Source organism: Bombina bombina, unplaced genomic scaffold (assembly GCF_027579735.1).
Source record: "Bombina bombina isolate aBomBom1 unplaced genomic scaffold, aBomBom1.pri scaffold_1586, whole genome shotgun sequence".
NCBI classification, from domain to species: domain Eukaryota; kingdom Metazoa; phylum Chordata; class Amphibia; order Anura; family Bombinatoridae; genus Bombina; species Bombina bombina.
The window spans coordinates 33,906-55,778 of record NW_026512690.1 but is presented as its reverse complement, the minus strand read 5'-3'; the positions used below and the strand labels follow the sequence as shown (position 1 = coordinate 55,778).

Genomic DNA, 21,873 nt, shown 5'->3' with positions numbered 1-21,873 from the left:
CACACAGGGTAACGCTCATGCTCAGTAACAAACACCAGAACTCAGTAGTACACAGGGTAACATCCATGCTCAGTAACAAACACCAGAACTCAGTAGTACACAGGGTAACGTCCATGCTCAGTAACAAACACCAGTACTCAGTAGTACACAGGGTAACGCCCATGCTCAGTAACAAACACCAGTACTCAGTAGTACACAGGGTAACGCACATGCTCAGTAACAAACACCAGTACTCAGTAGGACAAAGGGGGTGTAACGCACAGGGGGGCGCTCAGTAATGCACAGGGGGGCGCTCAGTAACGCACAGGGGGATGCACAGGGGGACCTCAGTAACGCACAAGGGGACACTCCGTAACGCACAGGGGGACACTCCGTAACGCACAGGGGGACACTCCGTAACGCACAGGGGGACACTCCGTAACGCACAGGGGGACACTCCGTAACGCACAGGGGGACACTCCGTAACGCACAGGGGGACACTCCGTAACGCACAGGGGGACACTCCGTAACGCACAGGGGGACACTCTGTAACGCACAGGGGGACACTCTGTAACGCACAGGGGGACAACTCAGTAACGCACAGGGGGACGCTAAGTAACGCACAGGGGGACGCACAGGGGGGGCAGATTAATATAATCCTAGTCGGAATATATAGAGCATGCATATATGTATGTATAGTAACACCTACTGCCTTTTCCACCGCATCAGAGCACACTAACAACACACACACAGTGCTCAGGTACTCACCGGCTTCATCATAAGAAAGAAAAAGAGAGCGAGAGATATAGAGGAAGAAAGAGTGAGAAAGAGAGAGTAATACAGAGAGAAAGAGAGAGAGCGAGAAAGAGAGAGCGAGAGAGAAAAGAACGAGAAAGAATGAAAAAAGAGAGATACAGAGAGAGAGAGAGAGAGATTGAGCAAAAGCAAGAAAGAAAGAGTGAGAAAAAAAGAAAGAGAGAAAGAAAAAGAAAGAGCGAGAGAGTGAGAGAAAAAGAAAAAGGAAAAGAGATACATAGAGAGAAAGAAAAAGAGAGAATTGAGAAAGAGACTGACAAGCGAGACAGCGCATGATCAGGTAACATGCACCTCACAGCTGGCCAAGAAATAAACCAGAAGCAGATAATTAGGCATCCCACATGTGGTTAGTAGGTTGCCTGAATGTTGAAAAAGAAATATTCTACTCTTTTGGCATAGACCACCTTGCTCTGGCACTGCACCTTCACATTCTCCCAACGTGTAACCTCTCTGGATATACAGGGTAATCACAGAGGTAAAAAGTATATTAATATAACTGAGATAAGGGGCAGTCTGCAAAGGCTTAGATACAAGGTAATCACAGAGGTAAAAAGTATATTAATATAACTGAGATAAGGAGCAGTCTGTAGAGGCTTAGATACAAGGTAACCACAGAGGTAAAAAGTATATTAATATAACTGAGATAAGGGGGCAGTCTGCAGAGGCTTAGACACAGGGTAATCACAGAGGTAAAAAGTATATTAATATAACTGAGATAAGGGGCAGTCTGCAGAGGCTTAGATACAAGGTAATCACAGAGGTAAAAAGTATATTAATATAACTGAGATAAGGGGCAGTCTGCAAAGGCTTAGATACAAGGTAATCACAGAGGTAAAAAGTATATTAATATAACTGAGATAAGGGGCAGTCTGCAGAGGCTTAGATACAAGGTAATCACAGAGGTAAAAAGTATATTAATATAACTGAGATAAGGGGCAGTCTGCAAAGGCTTAGATACAAGGTAATCACAGAGGTAAAAAGTATATTAATATAACTGAGATAAGGAGCAGTCTGCAGAGGCTTAGATACAAGGTAATCACAGAGGTAAAAAGTATATTAATATAACTGAGATAAGGGGCAGTCTGCAAAGGCTTAGATACAAGGTAATCACAGAGGTAAAAAGTATATTAATATAACTGAGATAAGGAGCAGTCTGTAGAGGGTTAAATACAAGGTAATCACAGAGGTAAAAAGTACATTAATATAACTGAGATAAGGAGCAGTCTGCAGAGGCCTAGATACAGGGTAATCACAGAGGTAAAAAACATAATTTATGTAAGAACTTACCTGATAATTCATTTCTTTCATATTAACAAGAGTCCATGAGCTAGTGACGTATGGGATATACATTCCTACCAGGAGGGGCAAAGTTTCCCAAACCTTAAAATGCCTATAAATACACCCCTCACCACACCCACAAATCAGTTTAACGAATAGCCAAGAAGTGGGGTGATAAGAAAAAAGTGCGAAGCATATAAAATAAGGAATTGGAATAATTGTGCTTTATACAAAAAAATCATAACCACCACAAAAAAGGGGTGGGCCTCATGGACTCTTGTTAATATGAAAGAAATGAATTTATCAGGTAAGTTCTTACATAAATTATGTTTTCTTTCATGTAATTAACAAGAGTCCATGAGCTAGTGACGTATGGGATAATGAATACCCAAGATGTGGATCTTTCCACACAAGAGTCACTAGAGAGGGAGGGATAAAATAAAGACAGCCAATTCCTGCTGAAAATAATCCACACCCAAAATAAAGTTTAATGAAAAACATAAGCAGAAGATTCAAACCGAAACCACTGCCTGAAGTACCTTTCTACCAAAAACTGCTTCAGAAGAAGAGAATACATCAAAATGGTAGAATTTAGTAAAAGTATGCAAAGAGGACCAAGTCGCTGCTTTGCAAATCTGATCAACTGAAGCTTCATTCCTAAACGCCCAGGAAGTAGAAACTGACCTAGTAGAATGAGCTGTAATCCTCTGAGGCGGAGTCTTACCCGAATTAACATAGGCAAGATGAATTAAAGATTTCAACCAGGATGCCAAAGAAATGGCAGAAGCTTTCTGGCCTTTTCTAGAACCAGAAAAGATGACAAATAGACTAGAAGTCTTTCGGAAAGATTTAGTAGCTTCAACATAATATTTCAAAGCTCTAACAACATCCAAAGAATGTAACGATTTCTCCTTAGAATTCTTAGGATTAGGACATAATGAAGGAACCACGATTTCTCTACTAATGTTGTTGGAATTCACAACCTTAGGTAAAAATTCAAAAGAAGTTCGCAACACCGCCTTATCCTGATGAAAAATCAGAAAAGGAGACTCACAAAAAAGAGCAGATAATTCAGAAACTCTTCTGGCAGAAGAGATGGCCAAAAGGAACAAAACTTTCCAAGAAAGCAATTTAATGTCCAATGAATGCATAGGTTCAAACGGAGGAGCTTGAAGAGCTCCCAGAACCAAATTCAAACTCCATGGAGGAGAAATTGACTTAATGACAGGTTTTATACGAACCAAAGCTTGTACAAAACAATGAATATCAGGAAGAATAGCAATCTTTCTGTGAAAAAGAACAGAAAGAGCAGAGATTTGTCCTTTCAAGGAACTTGCGGACAAACCCTTATCTAAACCATCCTGAAGAAATTGTAATATTCTCGGAATTCTAAAAGAATACCAAGAAAAATGATGAGTAAGACACCAAGAAATATAAGTCTTCCAGACTCTATAATATATCTCTCTAGATACAGATTTACGAGCCTGTAACATAGTATCAATCACAGAGTCAGAGAAACCTCTTTGACTAAGAATCAAGCGTTCAATCTCCATACCTTTAAGTTTAAGGATTTCAGATCCGGATGGAAAAAAGGACCTTGCGACAGAAGGTCTGGTCTTAACGGAAGAGTCCATGGTTGGCAAGATGCCATCCGGACAAGATCCGCATACCAAAACCTGTGAGGCCATGCCGGAGCTATTAGCAGAACAAACGAGCATTCCCTCAGAATCTTGGAGATTACTCTTGGAAGAAGAACTAGAGGCGGAAAGATATAGGCAGGATGATACTTCCAAGGAAGTGATAATGCATCCACTGCCTCCGCCTGAGGATCCCGGGATCTGGACAGATACCTGGGAAGTTTCTTGTTTAGATGAGAGGCCATCAGATCTATCTCTGGAAGCCCCCACATTTGAACAATCTGAAGAAATACCTCTGGGTGAAGAGACCATTCGCCCGGATGCAACGTTTGGCGACTGAGATAATCCGCTTCCCAATTGTCTACACCTGGGATATGAACCGCAGAGATTAGACAGGAGCTGGATTCTGCCCAAACCAAAATTCGAGATACTTCTTTCATAGCCAGAGGACTGTGAGTCCCTCCTTGATGATTGATGTATGCCACAGTTGTGACATTGTCTGTCTGGAAACAAATGAACGATTCTCTCTTCAGAAGAGGCCAAAACTGAAGAGCTCTGAAAATTGCACGGAGTTCCAAAATATTGATCGGTAATCTCACCTCCTGAGATTCCCAAACTCCCTGTGCCGTCAGAGATCCCCACACAGCTCCCCAACCTGTGAGACTTGCATCTGTTGAAATTACAGTCCAGGTCGGAAGAACAAAAGAAGCCCCCTGAATTAAACGATGGTGATCTGTCCACCACGTTAGAGAGTGTCGAACAATCGGTTTTAAAGATATTAATTGAGATATCTTCGTGTAATCCCTGCACCATTGGTTCAGCATACAGAGCTGAAGAGGTCGCATGTGAAAACGAGCAAAGGGGATCGCGTCCGATGCAGCAGTCATAAGACCTAGAATTTCCATGCATAAGGCTACCGAAGGGAATGATTGTGACTGAAGGTTTCGACAAGCTGTAATCAATTTTAGACGTCTCTTGTCTGTTAACGACAGAGTCATGGACACTGAATCTATCTGGAAACCCAGAAAGGTTACCCTTGTTTGAGGAATCAAAGAACTTTTTGGTAAATTGATCCTCCAACCATGATCTTGAAGAAACAACACAAGTCGATTCGTATGAGACTCTGCTAAATGTAAAGACTGAGCAAGTACCAAGATATCGTCCAAATAAGGAAATACCACAATACCCTGTTCTCTGATTACAGACAGAAGGGCACCGAGAATCTTTGTGAAAATTCTTGGAGCTGTAGCAAGGCCAAACGGTAGAGCCACAAATTGGTAATGCTTGTCTAGAAAAGAGAATCTCAGGAACTGAAAATGATCTGGATGAATCGGAATATGCAGATATGCATCCTGTAAATCTATTGTGGACATATAATTCCCTTGCTGAACAAAAGGCAATATAGTCCTTACAGTTACCATCTTGAACGTTGGTATCCTTACATAACGATTCAATAATTTTAGATCCAGAACTGGTCTGAAGGAATTCTCCTTCTTTGGTACAATGAAGAGATTTGAATAAAACCCCATCCCCTGTTCCGGAACTGGAACTGGCATAATTACTCCAGCCAACTCTAGATCTGAAACACAATTCAGAAATGCTTGAGCTTTCACTGGATTTACTGGGACACGGGAAAGAAAAAATCTCTTTGCAGGAGGTCTCATCTTGAAACCAATTCTGTACCCTTCTGAAACAATGCTCTGAATCCAAAAGATTGTGAACAGAATTGATCCAAATTTCTTTGAAAAAACGTAACCTGCCCCCTACCAGCTGAACTGGAATGAGGGCCGTACCTTCATGTGAACTTAGAAGCAGGCTTTGCCTTTCTAGCAGGCTTGGATTTATTCCAGACTGGAGATGGTTTCCAAACTGAAACTGCTCCTGAGGACGAAGGATCAGGCTTTTGTTCTTTGTTGAAACGAAAGGAACGAAAACGATTGTTAGCCCTGTTTTTACCTTTAGATTTTTTATCCTGTGGTAAAAAAGTTCCTTTCCCACCAGTAACAGTTGAAATAATAGAATCCAACTGAGAACCAAATAATTTGTTTCCCTGGAAAGAAATGGAAAGTAAAGTTGATTTAGAAGCCATATCAGCATTCCAAGTCTTAAGCCATAAAGCTCTTCTGGCTAAGATAGCTAGAGACATAAACCTAACATCAACTCTAATAATATCAAAAATGGCATCACAGATAAAATTATTAGCATGCTGAAGAAGAATAATAATATCATGAGAATCACGATTTGCTACTTGTTGCGCTAGGGTTTCCAACCAAAAAGTTGAAGCTGCAGCAACATCAGCCAATGATATAGCAGGTCTAAGAAGATTACCTGAACACAGATAAGCTTTTCTTAGAAAGGATTCAATTTTTCTATCTAAAGGATCCTTAAACGAGGTACCATCTGACGTAGGAATGGTAGTACGTTTAGCAAGGGTAGAAATAGCCCCATCAACTTTAGGGATTTTGTCCCAAAATTCTAACCTGTCAGGCGGAACAGGATATAATTGCTTAAAACGTTTAGAAGGAGTAAATGAATTACCCAATTTATCCCATTCTTTGGAAATCACTGCAGAAATAGCATTAGGAACAGGAAAAACTTCTGGAATAACCGCAGGAGCTTTAAAAACCTTATCCAAACGTATAGAATTAGTATCAAGAGGACTAGAATCCTCTATTTCTAAAGCAATTAGTACTTCTTTAAGTAAAGAGCGAATAAATTCCATCTTAAATAAATATGAAGATTTATCAGCATCAATCTCTGAGATAGAATCCTCTGAACCAGAAGAGTCCAAAGAATCAGAATGATGGTGTTCATTTAAAAATTCATCTGTAGAGAGAGAAGATTTAAAAGACTTTTTACGTTTACTAGAAGGAGAAATAACAGACAAAGCCTTCTTTATGGATTCAGAAACAAAATCTCTTATGTTATCAGGAACATTCTGCACCTTAGATGTTGAGGGAACTGCAACAGGCAATGGTACATTACTAAAGGAAATATTATCTGCTTTAACAAGTTTGTCATGACAATTATTACAAACAACAGCTGGAGGAATAGCTACCAAAAATTTACAGCAGATACACTTAGCTTTGGTAGATCCAGCAGGCAGTGATTTTCCTGTAGTATCTTCTGGCTCAGATGCAACGTGAGACATCTTGCAATATGTAAGAGAAAAAACAACATATAAAGCAAAATAGATCAAATTCCTTATAAGACAGTTTCAGGAATGGGAAAGAATGCCAAATATCAAGCTTCTAGCAACCAGAAGCAAATGAAAAATGAGACTGAAATAATGTGGAGACAAAAGCGACGCCCATATTTTTTAGCGCCAAATAAGACGCCCACATTATTTGGCGCCTAAATGCTTTTGGCGCCAAAAATGACGCCACATCCGGAACGCCGACATTTTTGGCGCAAAATAACGTCAAAAAAATGACGTAACTTCCGGCGACACGTATGACGCCGGAAACGGAAAAGAATTTTTGCGCCAAAAAAGTCCGCGCCAAGAATGACGCAATAAAATGAAGCATTTTCAGCCCCCGCGAGCCTAACAGCCCACAGGGAAAAAAGTCAAATTTTTGAGGTAAGAAAAATATGATAATTCAATGCATAATCCCAAATCTGAAACTGACTGTCTGAAAATAAGGAAAGTTGAACATTCTGAGTCAAGGCAAATAAATGTTTGAATACATATATTTAGAACTTTATAAATAAAGTGCCCAACCATAGCTTAGAGTGTCACAGAAAATAAGACTTACTTACCCCAGGACACTCATCTACATGTTTGTAGAAAGCCAAACCAGTACTGAAACGAGAATCAGTAGAGGTAATGGTAAATATAAGAGTATATCGTCGATCTGAAAAGGGAGGTAAGAGATGAATCTCTACGACCGATAACAGAGAACCTATGAAATAGACCCCGTAGAAGGAGATCACTGCATTCAATAGGCAATACTCTCTTCACATCCCTCTGACATTCACTGCACGCTGAGAGGAAAACCGGGCTCCAACTTGCTGCGGAGCGCATATCAACGTAGAATCTAGCACAAACTTGCTTCACCACCTCCCTTGGAGGCAAAGTTTGTAAAACTGATTTGTGGGTGTGGTGAGGGGTGTATTTATAGGCATTTTAAGGTTTGGGAAACTTTGCCCCTCCTGGTAGGAATGTATATCCCATACGTCACTAGCTCATGGACTCTTGTTAATTACATGAAAGAAAGTATATTAATATAACTGAGATAAGGAGCAGTCTGTAGAGGGTTAAATACAAGGTAATCACAGAGGTAAAAAGTACATTAATATAACTGAGATAAGGAGCAGTCTGCAGAGACTTAGATACAGGGTAATCACAGAGGTAAAAGTATAATAATATAACTGAGATAAGGGGCAGTCTGCAGAGGCTTAGATACAAGGTAATCACAGAGGTAAAAAGTATATTAATATAACTGAGATAAGGGGCAGTCTGCAGAGGCTTAGATACAGGGTAATCACAGAGGTAAAAAGTATATTAATATAACTGAGATAAGGGGGCAGTCTGCAGAGGGTTAGATACAAGGTAATCACAGAGGTAAAAAGTATATTAATATAACTGAGATAAGGGGCAGTCTGCAGAGGCTTAGATACAAGGTAATCATAGAGGTAAAAAGTATATTAATATAACTGAGATAAGGGGCAGTCTGCAAAGGCTTAGATACAAGGTAATCACAGAGGTAAAAAGTATATTAATATAACTGAGATAAGGAGCAGTCTGTAGAGGGTTAAATACAAGGTAATCACAGAGGTAAAAAGTACATTAATATAACCGAGATAAGGAGCAGTCTGCAGAGGCTTAGATACAGGGTAATCACAGAGGTAAAAGGTATATTAATATAACTGAGATAAGGAGCAGTCTGTAGAGGGTTAAATACAAGGTAATCACAGAGGTAAAAAGTACATTAATATAACTGAGATAAGGAGCAGTCTGCAGAGACTTAGATACAGGGTAATCACAGAGGTAAAAGTATAATAATATAACTGAGATAAGGGGCAGTCTGCAGAGGCTTAGATACAAGGTAATCACAGAGGTAAAAAGTATATTAATATAACTGAGATAAGGGGCAGTCTGCCGAGGCTTAGATACAAGGTAATCACAGAGGTAAAAAGTATATTAATATAACTGAGATAAGGGGCAGTCTGTAGAGGCTTAGATACAGGGTATCACATAGGTAAAACGTATATTAATATAACTGAGATAAGGGGCAGTCTGCAGAGGCTTAGATACAAGGTAATCACAGAAGTAAAAAGTATATTAATATAACTGAGATAAGGGGCAGTCTGCAGAGGCTTAGATACAGGGTAATCACAGAGGTAAAAAGTATATTAATATAACCGAGATAAGGAGCAGTCTGCAGAAGCTTAGATACAGGGTAATCACAGAGGTAAAAAGTATATTATTATAACCGAGATAAGGGGGCAGTTTGCAGAGGCTTAGATACAGGGTAATCACAGAGGTAAAAAGTATATTAATATAACTGAAATAAGGGGCAGTTTGCAGAGGCTTAGATACAGGGTAATCACAGAGGTAAAAAGTATATTAATATAACTGAGATAAGGGGCAGTCTGCAGAGGCTTAGATACAAGGTAATTACAGAGGTAAAAAGTATATTAATATAACTGAGATAAGGGGCAGTCTGTAGAGGCTTAGATACAGGGTATCACATAGGTAAAACGTATATTAATATAGCTGAGATAAGGGGCAGTCTGCAGAGGCTTAGATACAAGGTAATCACAGAGGTAAAAAGTATATTAATATAACTGAGATAAGGAGCAGTCTGCAGAAGCTTAGATACAGGGTAATCACAGAGGTAAAAAGTATATTAATATAACTGAGATAAGGGGGGCAGTTTGCAGAGGCTTAGATACAGGGTAATCACAGAGGTAAAAAGTATATTAATATAACTGAAATAAGGGGCAGTTTGCAGAGGCTTAGATACAAGGTAATCACAGAGGTAAAAAGTATATTAATATAACTGAGATAAGTGGCAGTCTGCAGAGGCTTAGATACAAGGTAATCACAGAGGTAATAAGTATAATAATTTAACTGAGATAAGGGGAAGTCTGCAGAGGCTTAGATACAAGGTAAACACAGAGGTAAAAAGTATATTACTATAACTGAGATAAGGGGCAGTCTGCAGAGGCTTAGATACAAGGTAATCACAGGTAAAAAATATATTAATATATCTGAGATAAGGAGCAGTCTGCAGAGGCTTAGATACAGGGTAATTACAGAGGTAAAAAGTATATTAATATAACTGAGATAAGGAGCAGTCTGCAGAGGCTTAGATACAAGGTAATCACAGAGGTAAAAAGTATATTAATATAACTGAGATAAGGAGCAGTCTACAGAGGCTTAGATACAAGGTAATTACAGAGGTAAAACGTATATTAATATAACTGAGATAAGGAGCAGTCTGCAGAGGCTTAGATACAAGGTAATCACAGAGGTAAAAAGTATATTAATATAACTGAGATAAGGAGCAGTCTACAGAGGCTTAGATACAGGGTAATTACAGAGGTAAAAAGTATATTAATATAACTGAGATAAGGAGCAGTCTGCAGAGGCTTAGATACAAGGTAATCACAGAGGTAAAAAGTATATTAATATAACTGAGATAAGGAGCAGTCTACAGAGGCTTAGATACAGGGTAATCACAGAGGTAAAAAGTATATTAATATAACTGAGATAAGGAGCAGTCTACAGAGGCTTAGATACAAGGTAATTACAGAGGTAAAAAGTATATTAATATAACTGAGATAAGGAGCAGTCTGCAGAGGCTTAGATACAAGGTAATCAGAGATAAAAAAGTGTATTAATATAACTGAGATAAGGGGTCAGTCTGCAGAGGCTTAGATTACAAGGTAATCACAGAGGTAAAAAACATAATTTATATAAGAATTTACCTGATAAATTCATTTATTTCATATTGGCAAGAGTCCATGAGCTAGTGACGTATGGGATATAAAATCCTACCTGGAGGGGCAAAGTTTCCCAAACCTCAAAATGCCTATAAATACACCCCTCACCACACCCACAATTCAGTTTAACGAATAGCCAAGAAGTGGGGTGATAAGAAAGTAGCAAAAAGGAAATTTATGCTTACCTGATAAATTGATTTCTTCTACGATACGACGAGTCCACGGATTTCATCCTTACTTGTGGGATATTATCCTCCTGCTAACAGGAAGTGGCAAAGAGCACCACAGCAGAGCTGTATATATAGCCCCTCCCTTCCCTTCACCCCCAGTCATTCGACCAAAGGTTTAGGAAGAGAAAGGAAAAAGGTGCAGAGGTGACTGAAGTTGTAAAATATAATCGGTCTTAAAATGACAGGGAGGGCCGTGGACTCGTCGTATCGTAGAAGAAATCAATTTATCAGGTAAGCATAAATTTCCTTTTCTTCTACAAGATACGACGAGTCTACGGATTTCATCCTTATTTGTGGGATACAATACCAAAGCTACATGACACGGATGAAACAGGAGGGACAAGACAGAGACCTAAATGGAAGGCACCACTGCTTAAAAGAACTTGTTACAGAAGCATTAGTTATTTTGTTGTGAAGAAACTTATTTCCCAGCAGCAATGCCTGAACCAGCCAAGCCAGCGCCTAAGAAGGGCTCCAAGAAAACTGTAACAAGTATCATTTCATAAAGGGTTAACTCTGTTCAGTTTTGAGAAAACTATTTTCTGAGGCAGGTTTCCTAGCATATTGTGTACTGTAATTAAGTTTGTGATAAGCATTCACTGCTAGGTGATAAGAAGGACTCAATTGTTTTCTTGTGTGTACTTGTTATCTGCGGTGGCCTGTCCAAGGGCTTTGTCTAAATGTGTGATGGGGGATTTTATGCTTCCCCCCCTGGGAGTGCCCTGTGTGCATGTAACCTAAATAAAAAGCAGGCTGGGCATCCCAGTCCTCAGTTCTTGGTTGTCCCTCAATCGCAGCGTTGACTCGTTTTTGTGGGCAGAAGGGTATCCTAGCTGTACTACAGCTAAGGGGGATTATTCTACATTTGCGAGACTCATATAGAATACTATGGAAAGCAGTTTCTCCCCTCTTCAGCAATAGGAATCCAGGCTACTAAGCGGTCCATCTCTCAGCGAGACTAAGGGTAACCGTAACATTTGGCGGCAGCGGTGGGATTTTTCCTGGATTTCCTAGGAGAGGTACAGAACGGATGGAGAGCGCTTACGAAAAATTGAAGCGTACAACCCTAAAGGATTTACTTGAAAGCAGAGGGGGGTACGCCAGCAACCGGCCGAGGAGAGAGCTGATCGCAGAATTGACCGAACTGGATCAGAGCTTCACAATGGCGGAAACACCGACCACGATTAGTGACGAAAAAACCAGGATTGTTCGGGAGAGGCTCTCACTGTACGGGCCGAACCCCTCCATGGAATTGGTACAGCAGTTGATGGCGGAAGCAGACAAGGATATACGAGAGACTCGAGCCCACGAACTCAACCTAGCGAACGCACACCGCAATGCTGAAGCCCCGCAGGTAATCATCCCTGTCGAAAATGCTGGGAGGCCCAAGATACCCTATGCGGCATTTCGACCCTTCCTAGAGAGCGAGACAGGGATTGATGAATATTTGGCGGACTTCGAAAGGCAATGTGCCCTGCACCAGATTCCCAACAGGGAGTGGCCCACGATATTGTCTGGGAAACTATCCGGGCGAGCCCTGGAAGCCTTTCGTACTCTGGGTGCTGAGGAAGTGACACAGTATGAGCTAGTTAAGGAGACACTGTTGCGACGGTACGCAGTAACTCCGGACGCGTATCGCCGACAGTTTCGGGGCACGAAAAAGAAGCCTAACGATACCCATATGGAATGGGCGCACCGAATGCGGAGAGCGGCAAATCACTGGATGAGCGGAAGTAAAGCGGTGACTGGTGAGGAAATTTTACAATTGTTTCTCTTAGAACATTTTTATAATGGCATGGAACAGCAAGGGAAGGAATGGCTGCGAGACAGGCGACCTTCTACCTTAGAAGAAGCAGCCAAATTGGCCGATGAACATTATGACTCCCGTCTTCACGAACCCAGAGAGGTTTACCGTGCACCCCCTCGTGCTGAATTCCGAGCCCCGGTGCCCGCAGGGCCCGCCCGACACTCAGGACCACCCAATAACAGCTCTGAGCGTCCCAGACCGACTTGCCACCGATGCAAGCAACCAGGGCATTTCATGGCTAGCTGCCCCCTTAATACGCACCAGACACCCAGGAATTACAATTACCCCTCTGGGGCATATCGCCCGTCCGGACCCTCTGTGTTAACCAAGAGGCCCCTATGGAGGAATATTTGGGGCCGCTTCACGAGGCGGACCCTGTATATGCTGCCTCAGATAACCGCCAGCACCATCGGCAGAAGGTATGGCTCGAGGGGCGATCTACCGAGGGATTGAGAGACACAGGGGCTACTATCACGCTGGTACAGAGTCATTTGGTGCCGGAGCACAAGCGATCTGGACAGACTGTGGCCGTTAGAGTGGCGGGGGGGGATGTGTACAAAATTCCAACAGCTAAAGTGCATCTTGATTGGGGAGCGGGAAAGGGGGCTGTGAACTTGGGCATAATGGATAATTTACCTGCCGAAGTACTACTGGGCAATGATTTGGGCCCCATGACTTCTGCCTATGCTCCAGTATGCAACAACGAGGCGGACCCAGTGACTACACGGGCCCAAGCCCGGACGGAGCGAGAACTCTCACCAGTGCGGGAGACACAGGTAAGACCTACCCCGACATTGCCTGACATGTTAGGCCCCATACCCTGGGACACCCCAGATGCTTTCGAGACAGAGTCTAAGACTGACCCGACCTTACAAAAGTACCGGGAACGAGCAGAGACCGGAGGGGGCGGGGCAGATAATGAAACATTCTTATGGGAAAAAGGGAAACTATACCGCTGGACAGAGAAAAGGGGACAGCGTAGGCGACAGCTAGTAGTGCCCCACAAATACCGTCAAGAAATCATCAAGATAGGCCATGACATCCCCTTAGCAGGCCACCTAGCTGTAACCCGTACCCTACACCGCATTACTCACACGTTCTTTTGGCCAGGGGTACACACCGACGTTAGAACTTACTGTAACACCTGCGATGTGTGTCAACGAGTAGGAAGGCGAGGCGATCACCCTAAAGCCCATCTAGTAAATATGCCCATTGTAGAGGAACCCTTCAGCCGGGTTGCTATTGACCTAGTGGGACCACTGGCTACCCCTAGTCCCTCCGGTAAGCGCTACATTCTTACCGTAGTGGACTACGCTACCAGGTACCCAGAGGCTGTCGCCCTATCCAACATACAAGCGGATACGGTAGCGAATGCACTAGTACAGGTGTTCTCCCGGGTAGGATTTCCAAAAGAAATCCTATCCGACCGAGGCACCCAATTTACGGCTGAATTGACCCAACAACTCTGGCAGGTTTGCAAAATTAAGTCCCTCCTGAGCTCCCCATACCACCCCCAGACGAACGGGCTGTGTGAGAGGTTCAATGGGACCCTCAAGCAAATGCTCAAGACGTTCACTCAGGAATACCGAGACTGGGAACGCTTCCTGCCGCACCTCCTTTTTGCTTATCGGGAGGTGCCCCAGGAAACGACAGGGTTCTCTCCCTTCGAGTTGCTCTACGGAAGAAAGGTACGGGGACCCCTAAACCTGATCCGGGAGCACTGGGAGGGAGAGATGGAGACTGACGGTGTCCCCATTGTGCCATACGTGCTGGAACTCAGGGACCGAATGGAGCAATTAGCCAAATCCGTGCGGGCTAATCTCCAGTCGGCCCAGAGAAGACAGAAAGTATGGTACGATCGGGGGGCCCGAAAGAGAATCTTTACCATAGGACAAAAGGTGTTAGTACTTAAGCCGGTGAAGACAGACAAATTGCAGGCGTCCTGGCAGGGCCCCTACCAGATCGTAGAGAAAAGGGGAGACACCACTTATGTGATAGCTAGCTGCCACAACAACAATCTTAGAAAGACATTCCATGTAAACATGCTCAAGGAATATTTTGAGCGACCAGAGAACGTGACGGCCGTATGTTGTTCCCCTCAGGAAGGCCCCGACAGTCTACCCATTCCAGACCTATTAGAAAAGAGTCTCCCCACAGGTATAGTGGCTCAGGTTCAGATAGGAGACCGACTTAGCCCCACTGAAAGGGAGCAGCTCAACCAACTCCTACAGTCCAAACACCTCACCTTCTCCCCGAAGCCAGGGTACACTACTTTAACCACCCACCAGGTAGATACTCCGGGACAAGCTCCCTTGCGCCAGGCTCCGTACCGAATCCCCGAAGCAGTTAGGATAGGAATGAAGAAGGAGATCGATGAGATGCTCCAACTCGGGGTAATTGAGCCCTCCGATAGTCCCTGGGCCTCCCCAGTTGTCTTGGTGCCCAAGAAAGATGGGACCACCCGGTTCTGCGTAGACTATCGGAGGCTCAATGAAAAGACCGTGACGGACGCTTACCCTATGCCCAGGGTAGACGAGCTACTCGATCGTATAGCCAGGGGAAATTACCTGACCACTATTGACCTCTGCAAAGGTTACTGGCAGATTCCCCTGGCCCCGGAGGCTATCCCCAAGTCGGCATTCGTCACCCCATTCGGCTTATATCAGTTTAGGGTAATGCCGTTTGGGATGAAGAATGCCCCAGCTACATTCCAGCGCTTGGTGGATAGGCTCCTGGATGGCTTCCAGAGTTTTGCTTGCGCCTACCTGGACGACATAGCGATCCACAGTGAGTCATGGGAGGACCACTTAGCTCACATAGGAATGGTTCTGGATCAGATCCGGGCTGCTGGCCTGACTCTGAAGCCAGAAAAATGCCACTTTGGGATGGCCGAGGTACAGTACCTGGGTCACCGGGTGGGGTGTGGAAAGCAGCGACCAGAGCCGGCCAAGATAGAAGCTGTCGCCAATTGGCCCACCCCCATCACTAAGACTCAGGTCCTAGCCTTCCTGGGCACGGCAGGGTACTATAGACGGTTCGTACCAGACTACAGCACACTTGCCAAACCCCTGACTGACTTGACCAAGAAGAACTTACCTCGACAGGTCCTGTGGTCTCCCCACTGTGAAACGGCTTTCCAGGCTCTCAAAAATGCTCTAATTAACGCTCCTGTCTTGGCGGCTCCAGCCCTTAACAAACGTTTTATCGTCCACACAGATGCTTCCATGTTCGGGCTGGGAGCCGTCCTCAGCCAAGTAGGCGAAGATGGAGGGGAGCATCCAGTTGCCTACATCAGCCGGAAGCTCCTGCCCCGCGAAGTCAGCTATGCAGCGGTCGAAAAGGAGTGTTTGGCTTTGGTGTGGGCATTAAAGAAATTGACTCCCTATTTATATGGGCAGGAGTTCACTCTGGTCACCGACCATAACCCGTTGGTGTGGCTGAACCGGGTCTCTGGAGATAATGGCAGGCTATTACGTTGGAGTTTATCGTTGCAACCCTTCAATTTCACCATTACTTACAGACCTGGGAAACAGAATGGCAACGCCGACGGGTTGTCCAGACAAACCGACCTCAGCCCCGCATAACCAGCGGTCTGGACAGCCTTAGTCTGCCCCGAAAAGGGGTCAGACCGTGTCTGCCAGAGTGTTCCACAGAAAGGGAGCACTGTTACAGAAGCATTAGTTATTTTGTTGTGAAGAAACTTATTTCCCAGCAGCAATGCCTGAACCAGCCAAGCCAGCGCCTAAGAAGGGCTCCAAGAAAACTGTAACAAGTATCATTTCATAAAGGGTTAACTCTGTTCAGTTTTGAGAAAACTATTTTCTGAGGCAGGTTTCCTAGCATATTGTGTACTGTAATTAAGTTTGTGATAAGCATTCACTGCTAGGTGATAAGAAGGACTCAATTGTTTTCTTGTGTGTACTTGTTATCTGCGGTGGCCTGTCCAAGGGCTTTGTCTAAATGTGTGATGGGGGATTTTATGCTTCCCCCCCTGGGAGTGCCCTGTGTGCATGTAACCTAAATAAAAAGCAGGCTGGGCATCCCAGTCCTCAGTTCTTGGTTGTCCCTCAATCGCAGCGTTGACTCGTTTTTGTGGGCAGAAGGGTATCCTAGCTGTACTACAGCTAAGGGGGATTATTCTACATTTGCGAGACTCATATAGAATACTATGGAAAGCAGTTTCTCCCCTCTTCAGCAATAGGAATCCAGGCTACTAAGCGGTCCATCTCTCAGCGAGACTAAGGGTAACCGTAACAGAACTTTTCTCCCAAAAACAGCCTCAGAAGAAGCAAAAGTATTAAATTTGTAAAATTTGGAAAAAGTATGAAGGGACGACCAAGTCGCAGCCTTGCAAATCTGTTCAACAGATGCATCGTTTTTAAAGGCCCATGCGGAAGCCATAGCCCTAGAAGAATGAGCCGTAATTCTTTCAGGAGGCTGCTGTCCAGCAGTCTCATATGCCAGGCATATGATACTCCTCAGCCAAAAAGACAGAGAGGTAGCCGTAGCTTTCTGACCCCTACGTTTTCCAGAATAAACAATGAATAATGAAGATGATTGACAGAAATCCTTAGTTGCCTGTAAGTAAAACTTCAAGGCACGGACCACGTCCAGGTTATGTAACTGACGCTCCTTCTTAGAAGGATTATTACACAAGGAAGGAACAACAATTTCCTGATTAATATTCTTATTTGAAACAACCTTAGGAAGAAATCCAGGTTTGGTACGTAAAACCACCTTATCAGAATGAAAAATAAAATAAGGCGAATCACACTGTAACGCTGAAAGCTCAGAAACTCTTCGAGCAGAAGAAATAGCAACTAAAAACAGAACTTTCCAAGATAACAATTTAATATCTATGGAATGCATGGGTTCAAACGGAACCCCTTGAAGAACTAAATTCAAACTCCAAGGAGGAGTAATTGGTATAAATACAGGCTTAATTCTAGACAGAGACTGACAAAAAGACTGAACATCTGGCATATCTGCCAAACGTTTGTGAAGCAAAATCGACAAAGCAGAAATTTGTCCCTTTAAGGAACTAGCTGATAACCCTTTCTCCAATCCTTCTTGGAGAAAAGACAGAATCCTGGGAATCCTAACTTTACTCCATGAGTAGCCCTTGGATTCACACCAATAAAGATATTTACGCCATATCTTATGATAGATTTTTCTAGTGACAGGCTTACGTGCCTGAATCAACATATTGATGACCTTGAATGAGCAGGTCCTGTCTCAAAGGAAGTTTCCACAGTGGCAGAGACGACATGTCCACTAGATCCGCATACCAAGTCCTGCGTGGCCACGCAGGCGCTATCAGGATTACTGAAGCTCTCTCCTGTTTGATCCGAGCAATCACACGTGGAAGGAGAGGAAACGGTGGAAACACATAAGCTAGGCTGAACGACCAAGGAACTGCCAAGGCATCTATCAGTTTGGCCTGAGGATCCCTCAACCTGGATACGTATCTTGGAAGCTTGGCATTCTGTCGAGATGCAATCAGATCCAATTCCGGTCTGCCACATCGGAGAATCAGAGAGGCAAACACCTCCGGGTGGAGCTCCCACTCCCCCGGATGAAAAGTCTGACGACTTAGAAAATCCGCTTCCCAGTTCTCTACTCCTGGGATGTAGATTGCCGATAGATAGCAAGAGCGGGCCTCCGCCCATCGGATTATCCTTGATACTTCTATCATCGCTAAGGAGCTCCTTGTTCCCCCCTGATGACAACCCCTTCTCCAATCCTTCTTGGAGATAAGACAAAATCCTGGGAATCCTAACTCTACTCCATGAGTAGCTCTTGGATTCACACCAATAAAGATATTTGCGCCATATCTTATGGTAAATTTTCCTAGTTACCGGCTTACGCACCTGAAGTAAGGTATCTATAACCGAATCAGAAAAACCTCGCTTGGATAAGATTAAGCGTTCAATCTCCAAGCAGTCAGCTGCAGAGAAACTAGATTCGGGTGACGGAAGGGACCCTGAATGAGAAGGTCCTTCCTCAATGGAAGCTTCCAAGGTGGCAGAGATGACATGTCCACCAGATCGGCATACCAAATCCTGCGAGGCCACGCAGGAGCAATGAGGATCACTGACACCCTCTCCTATTTGATTCGAGCAATAACCCGGGGAAGGAGCGAAAAACAGGGGGAAAAGATATGCTAGGCTGAAGGACCAAGGAACTGCCAAGGCATCTATCAGCTCGGCCTGGGGGTCCTTGGACCTGGAACCATATCTCGGAAGCTTGGCATTCTGACGAGATGCCATGAGATCCAACTTCAGCCGACCCCATCTGAGAATCAGGTTGGAGAATATTTCCGGATGAAGTTCCCACTCTCCTGGATGAAAAGTCTGCCTGCTCAGAAAATCTGCCTCCCAGTTTTCCACCCCTGGGATGTGGATCGCCGACAGTTGGCAAGAATGGGCCTACGTCCACTGGATTATCTTGGCTACTTCGGTCATCGCTAAGGAACTCCTTGTTCCTCCCTGATGATTGATGTAAGCCACCGTCGTTATGTTGTCCGACTGGAATCTGATGAATTGGGTCGAAGCCAACTGAGGCCAGGCCCGAAGAGCATTGAAGATCGCCCTAAGCTCTAGAATGTTGATGGGAAGGAGAGACTCTGCCTGAGTCCATACTCCCTGAGCCTTTAAAGAGCCCCAGACTGCTCCCCATCCTAAAAGGCTGGCATCCGTTGTCACAATCACCCATGAAGGTCTGCGAAAGCATGTCCCCTGGGATAGATGATCCAGAGACAACCACCATTAAAGAGAGTCCCTCGTCTCCTGATCTAGGGTTATTCGAGGAGACAAATCTGTATAATCTCCATTCCACTGCCTGAGCATGCTTAGCTGCAGAGGCCTGAGATGAAACCGAGAAAACGGTTTGATGTCCATTGCCGCCACCATCAATCTGATTACCTCAATGCGTTGAAATTTCGAAAGGAACGAAAATGACTTTATTGACCCTTCTGCTTGGATCGTTTATCCTGAGGGAGGAGATGACCCTTACCTCCCGTGATGTCAGAAATAATTTCCTTCAAGCCAGGACCAAACAAGGTCTTCCCCTTGTAAGGAATAGCCAGAAGTTTAGACTTGGATGACACGTCCGCAGACCAAGGTTTCAACCATAATGCCCTGCAGGCTAGGACGGAGAAACCTGAACTCTTAGCAGCCAATTTAGTAATCTGCAGAGAAGCATCAGTAATAAACAAATTAGCTAATTTAAGAGCTTTAATCAGATCCTGTATCTCTTCCAGAGAAGTCTCCGTCTTAAGAGACTCTGCAAGAGCATCAAACCTATAAGCTGCCGCACTAGTGACCGTAACAATGCAAGCAGACGGTTGTAAAAGTAAACCCTGATGGACAAATTCTTTTAAATAGACTCTCCAACTTCTTATCCATAGGATCTTTGAAAGCACAACTATCCTTAATAGGAATAGTAGTCCGCTTAGCCAGGGTGGAAATAGCTCCCTCCATCTTAGGGACCGTCTGCCAAGATTCCCTGACCGTCAGATATAGGGAACATTTTCTTGAAAATTGGAGAAGAAGAGAAGGGAATACCTGGTCTCTCCCAATCTTTAGCAACAATCTCCAAAGTTCTCTTGGGAACTGGAAAAACATCAGAGTAAGAAGGCACTTCTATGTATCTGTATAACTTACTCAACTTCTCCGGAGGGACCACTATCGTATTACAGTCGTCCAAAGTCACTAAAACCTCCCTTAGTAACAGGCGGAGGTGTTCTAGTTTAAACTTGAAAGAAACCACATCTGAATCAGTCAGAGGTAAGGAACTTCCTGAGTCAGAAATTTCACCTTCCAATAGAACCTCCATACCCTCCAACTCAGAGCCCTGGGAGGGTACGTCCGAGATTGCCATCAAAGTATCAGAAACTTCATTGACCACATAGTTGTCCTTCCTTTTACTCTTGCCTTGAAACATAGGAAAGGCAGATAACGCATCAGAAGGTGTAGAAGACATAACTGTAGCTATGTCCTTTAATGTAACTGCAGCAGAAACTTGAGAACAAGTACAGGGCACTGCCTGAACGGGCATTAAGGGCTTTGACGCTTGGGGAGAAAGCTGCGGCATACTCTACATCTCCTCGTTAGACTCCTGAGAAGCATCAGCTTTAGACAAGGTTTTATCAAAGAAAATCCTCTCTCTATAGCTTAAAGCCCTCTCAATACATGAGGGACAAAAAGGAACAGGAGGTTCCACATTGGCATTCAAACAGATGGCACAGGTAACATTCTGGATATCTTCTAAATCCATGATATAAAAGAAAAAACAATACAAAATATATACTGGCCCTTTAAAAAGTAATAATTCCTTAAATCTTTAATCAACCACTCTCTATTGTGTTGACAAAAAGCAAGAGAGGATATGACCTAATACTCAATTAGAAACTGGCCCTTAGATAAATCCTATACTGGCCCCTTAAAATGAAATAGAATCTGATACTATAACTTTTGTATTGGCCTCTTAATTTTTTTTTTTTAAAAAACAACTTGTTTTTAAATCGGAGAAAAACTTCAGTAAATCTTGCACCTCTACGTCTCAACAGCTTTGCTGAGGCGCCTACCTGTTACCCGGTTTCCAGACCACTCTTCCAACAAGCTTAACAGCGTCAGCTAGCAATCGAGTCACAGAACGCTATCAACCCCTTGCTTTAAAAAACCAAGCGGTTCTTAGCGTAACACCCAGCTGGCATGCTGATGTCGGAACTCAGGAAAACAACTGCACGGCGTCACCAAACTGACTGAAGCGCGTGAAAATAAGCCCCGCCCTTCGTGGGCGTCAAGTCTAAACCTCTGCACGGCTAAGTTTTAACATAAAACCCGATAGCCCCAGAATCCAGTGCCTGTTAATGCCGCCTCCTTTATCGGCTAAGACATGTACCACGTAGCCATATTAAACAAGTAATACACAATGTAAGGGAAGCCCTGTATTAAAAACATACATGTTCTAAAAAATAACCCCAAGCGTAGCCCAGTGTCGGAACAAAGCCATTTAGTGGGGAAGCCTTGTTCTTTTAATGAGACTATGTCCCCCAAAAAAATAGCCCCAAGCGTGGCCCAGAGTCTGCTTAATGCTGTCTGGCAAGAGAGCTCTTTACTTAAAGAGCCCATGTTCCCAATAAATATATATATAATTTAAGTGCAGAGACCTC

The 21,873-nt window shown here is 43.7% G+C and overlaps 1 protein-coding gene across 1 annotated transcript in view; it reads right to left on the bottom strand.

Annotated features, from left to right (window-relative positions):
• Window positions 1–571: 571 nt before the first annotated feature.
• The window catches only part of LOC128644499 (talin-1-like), a gene marked incomplete at its 5' end in the record, with an annotated part of 44,230 nt that continues 22,928 nt past the window's right edge, over window positions 572–21,873 (bottom strand). The window contains one exon of the mRNA XM_053697081.1: window positions 572–750. Within this exon, the coding sequence (XP_053553056.1) occupies window positions 736–750 (15 nt within the window). The remainder of the gene's footprint in view (window positions 751–21,873) is intronic.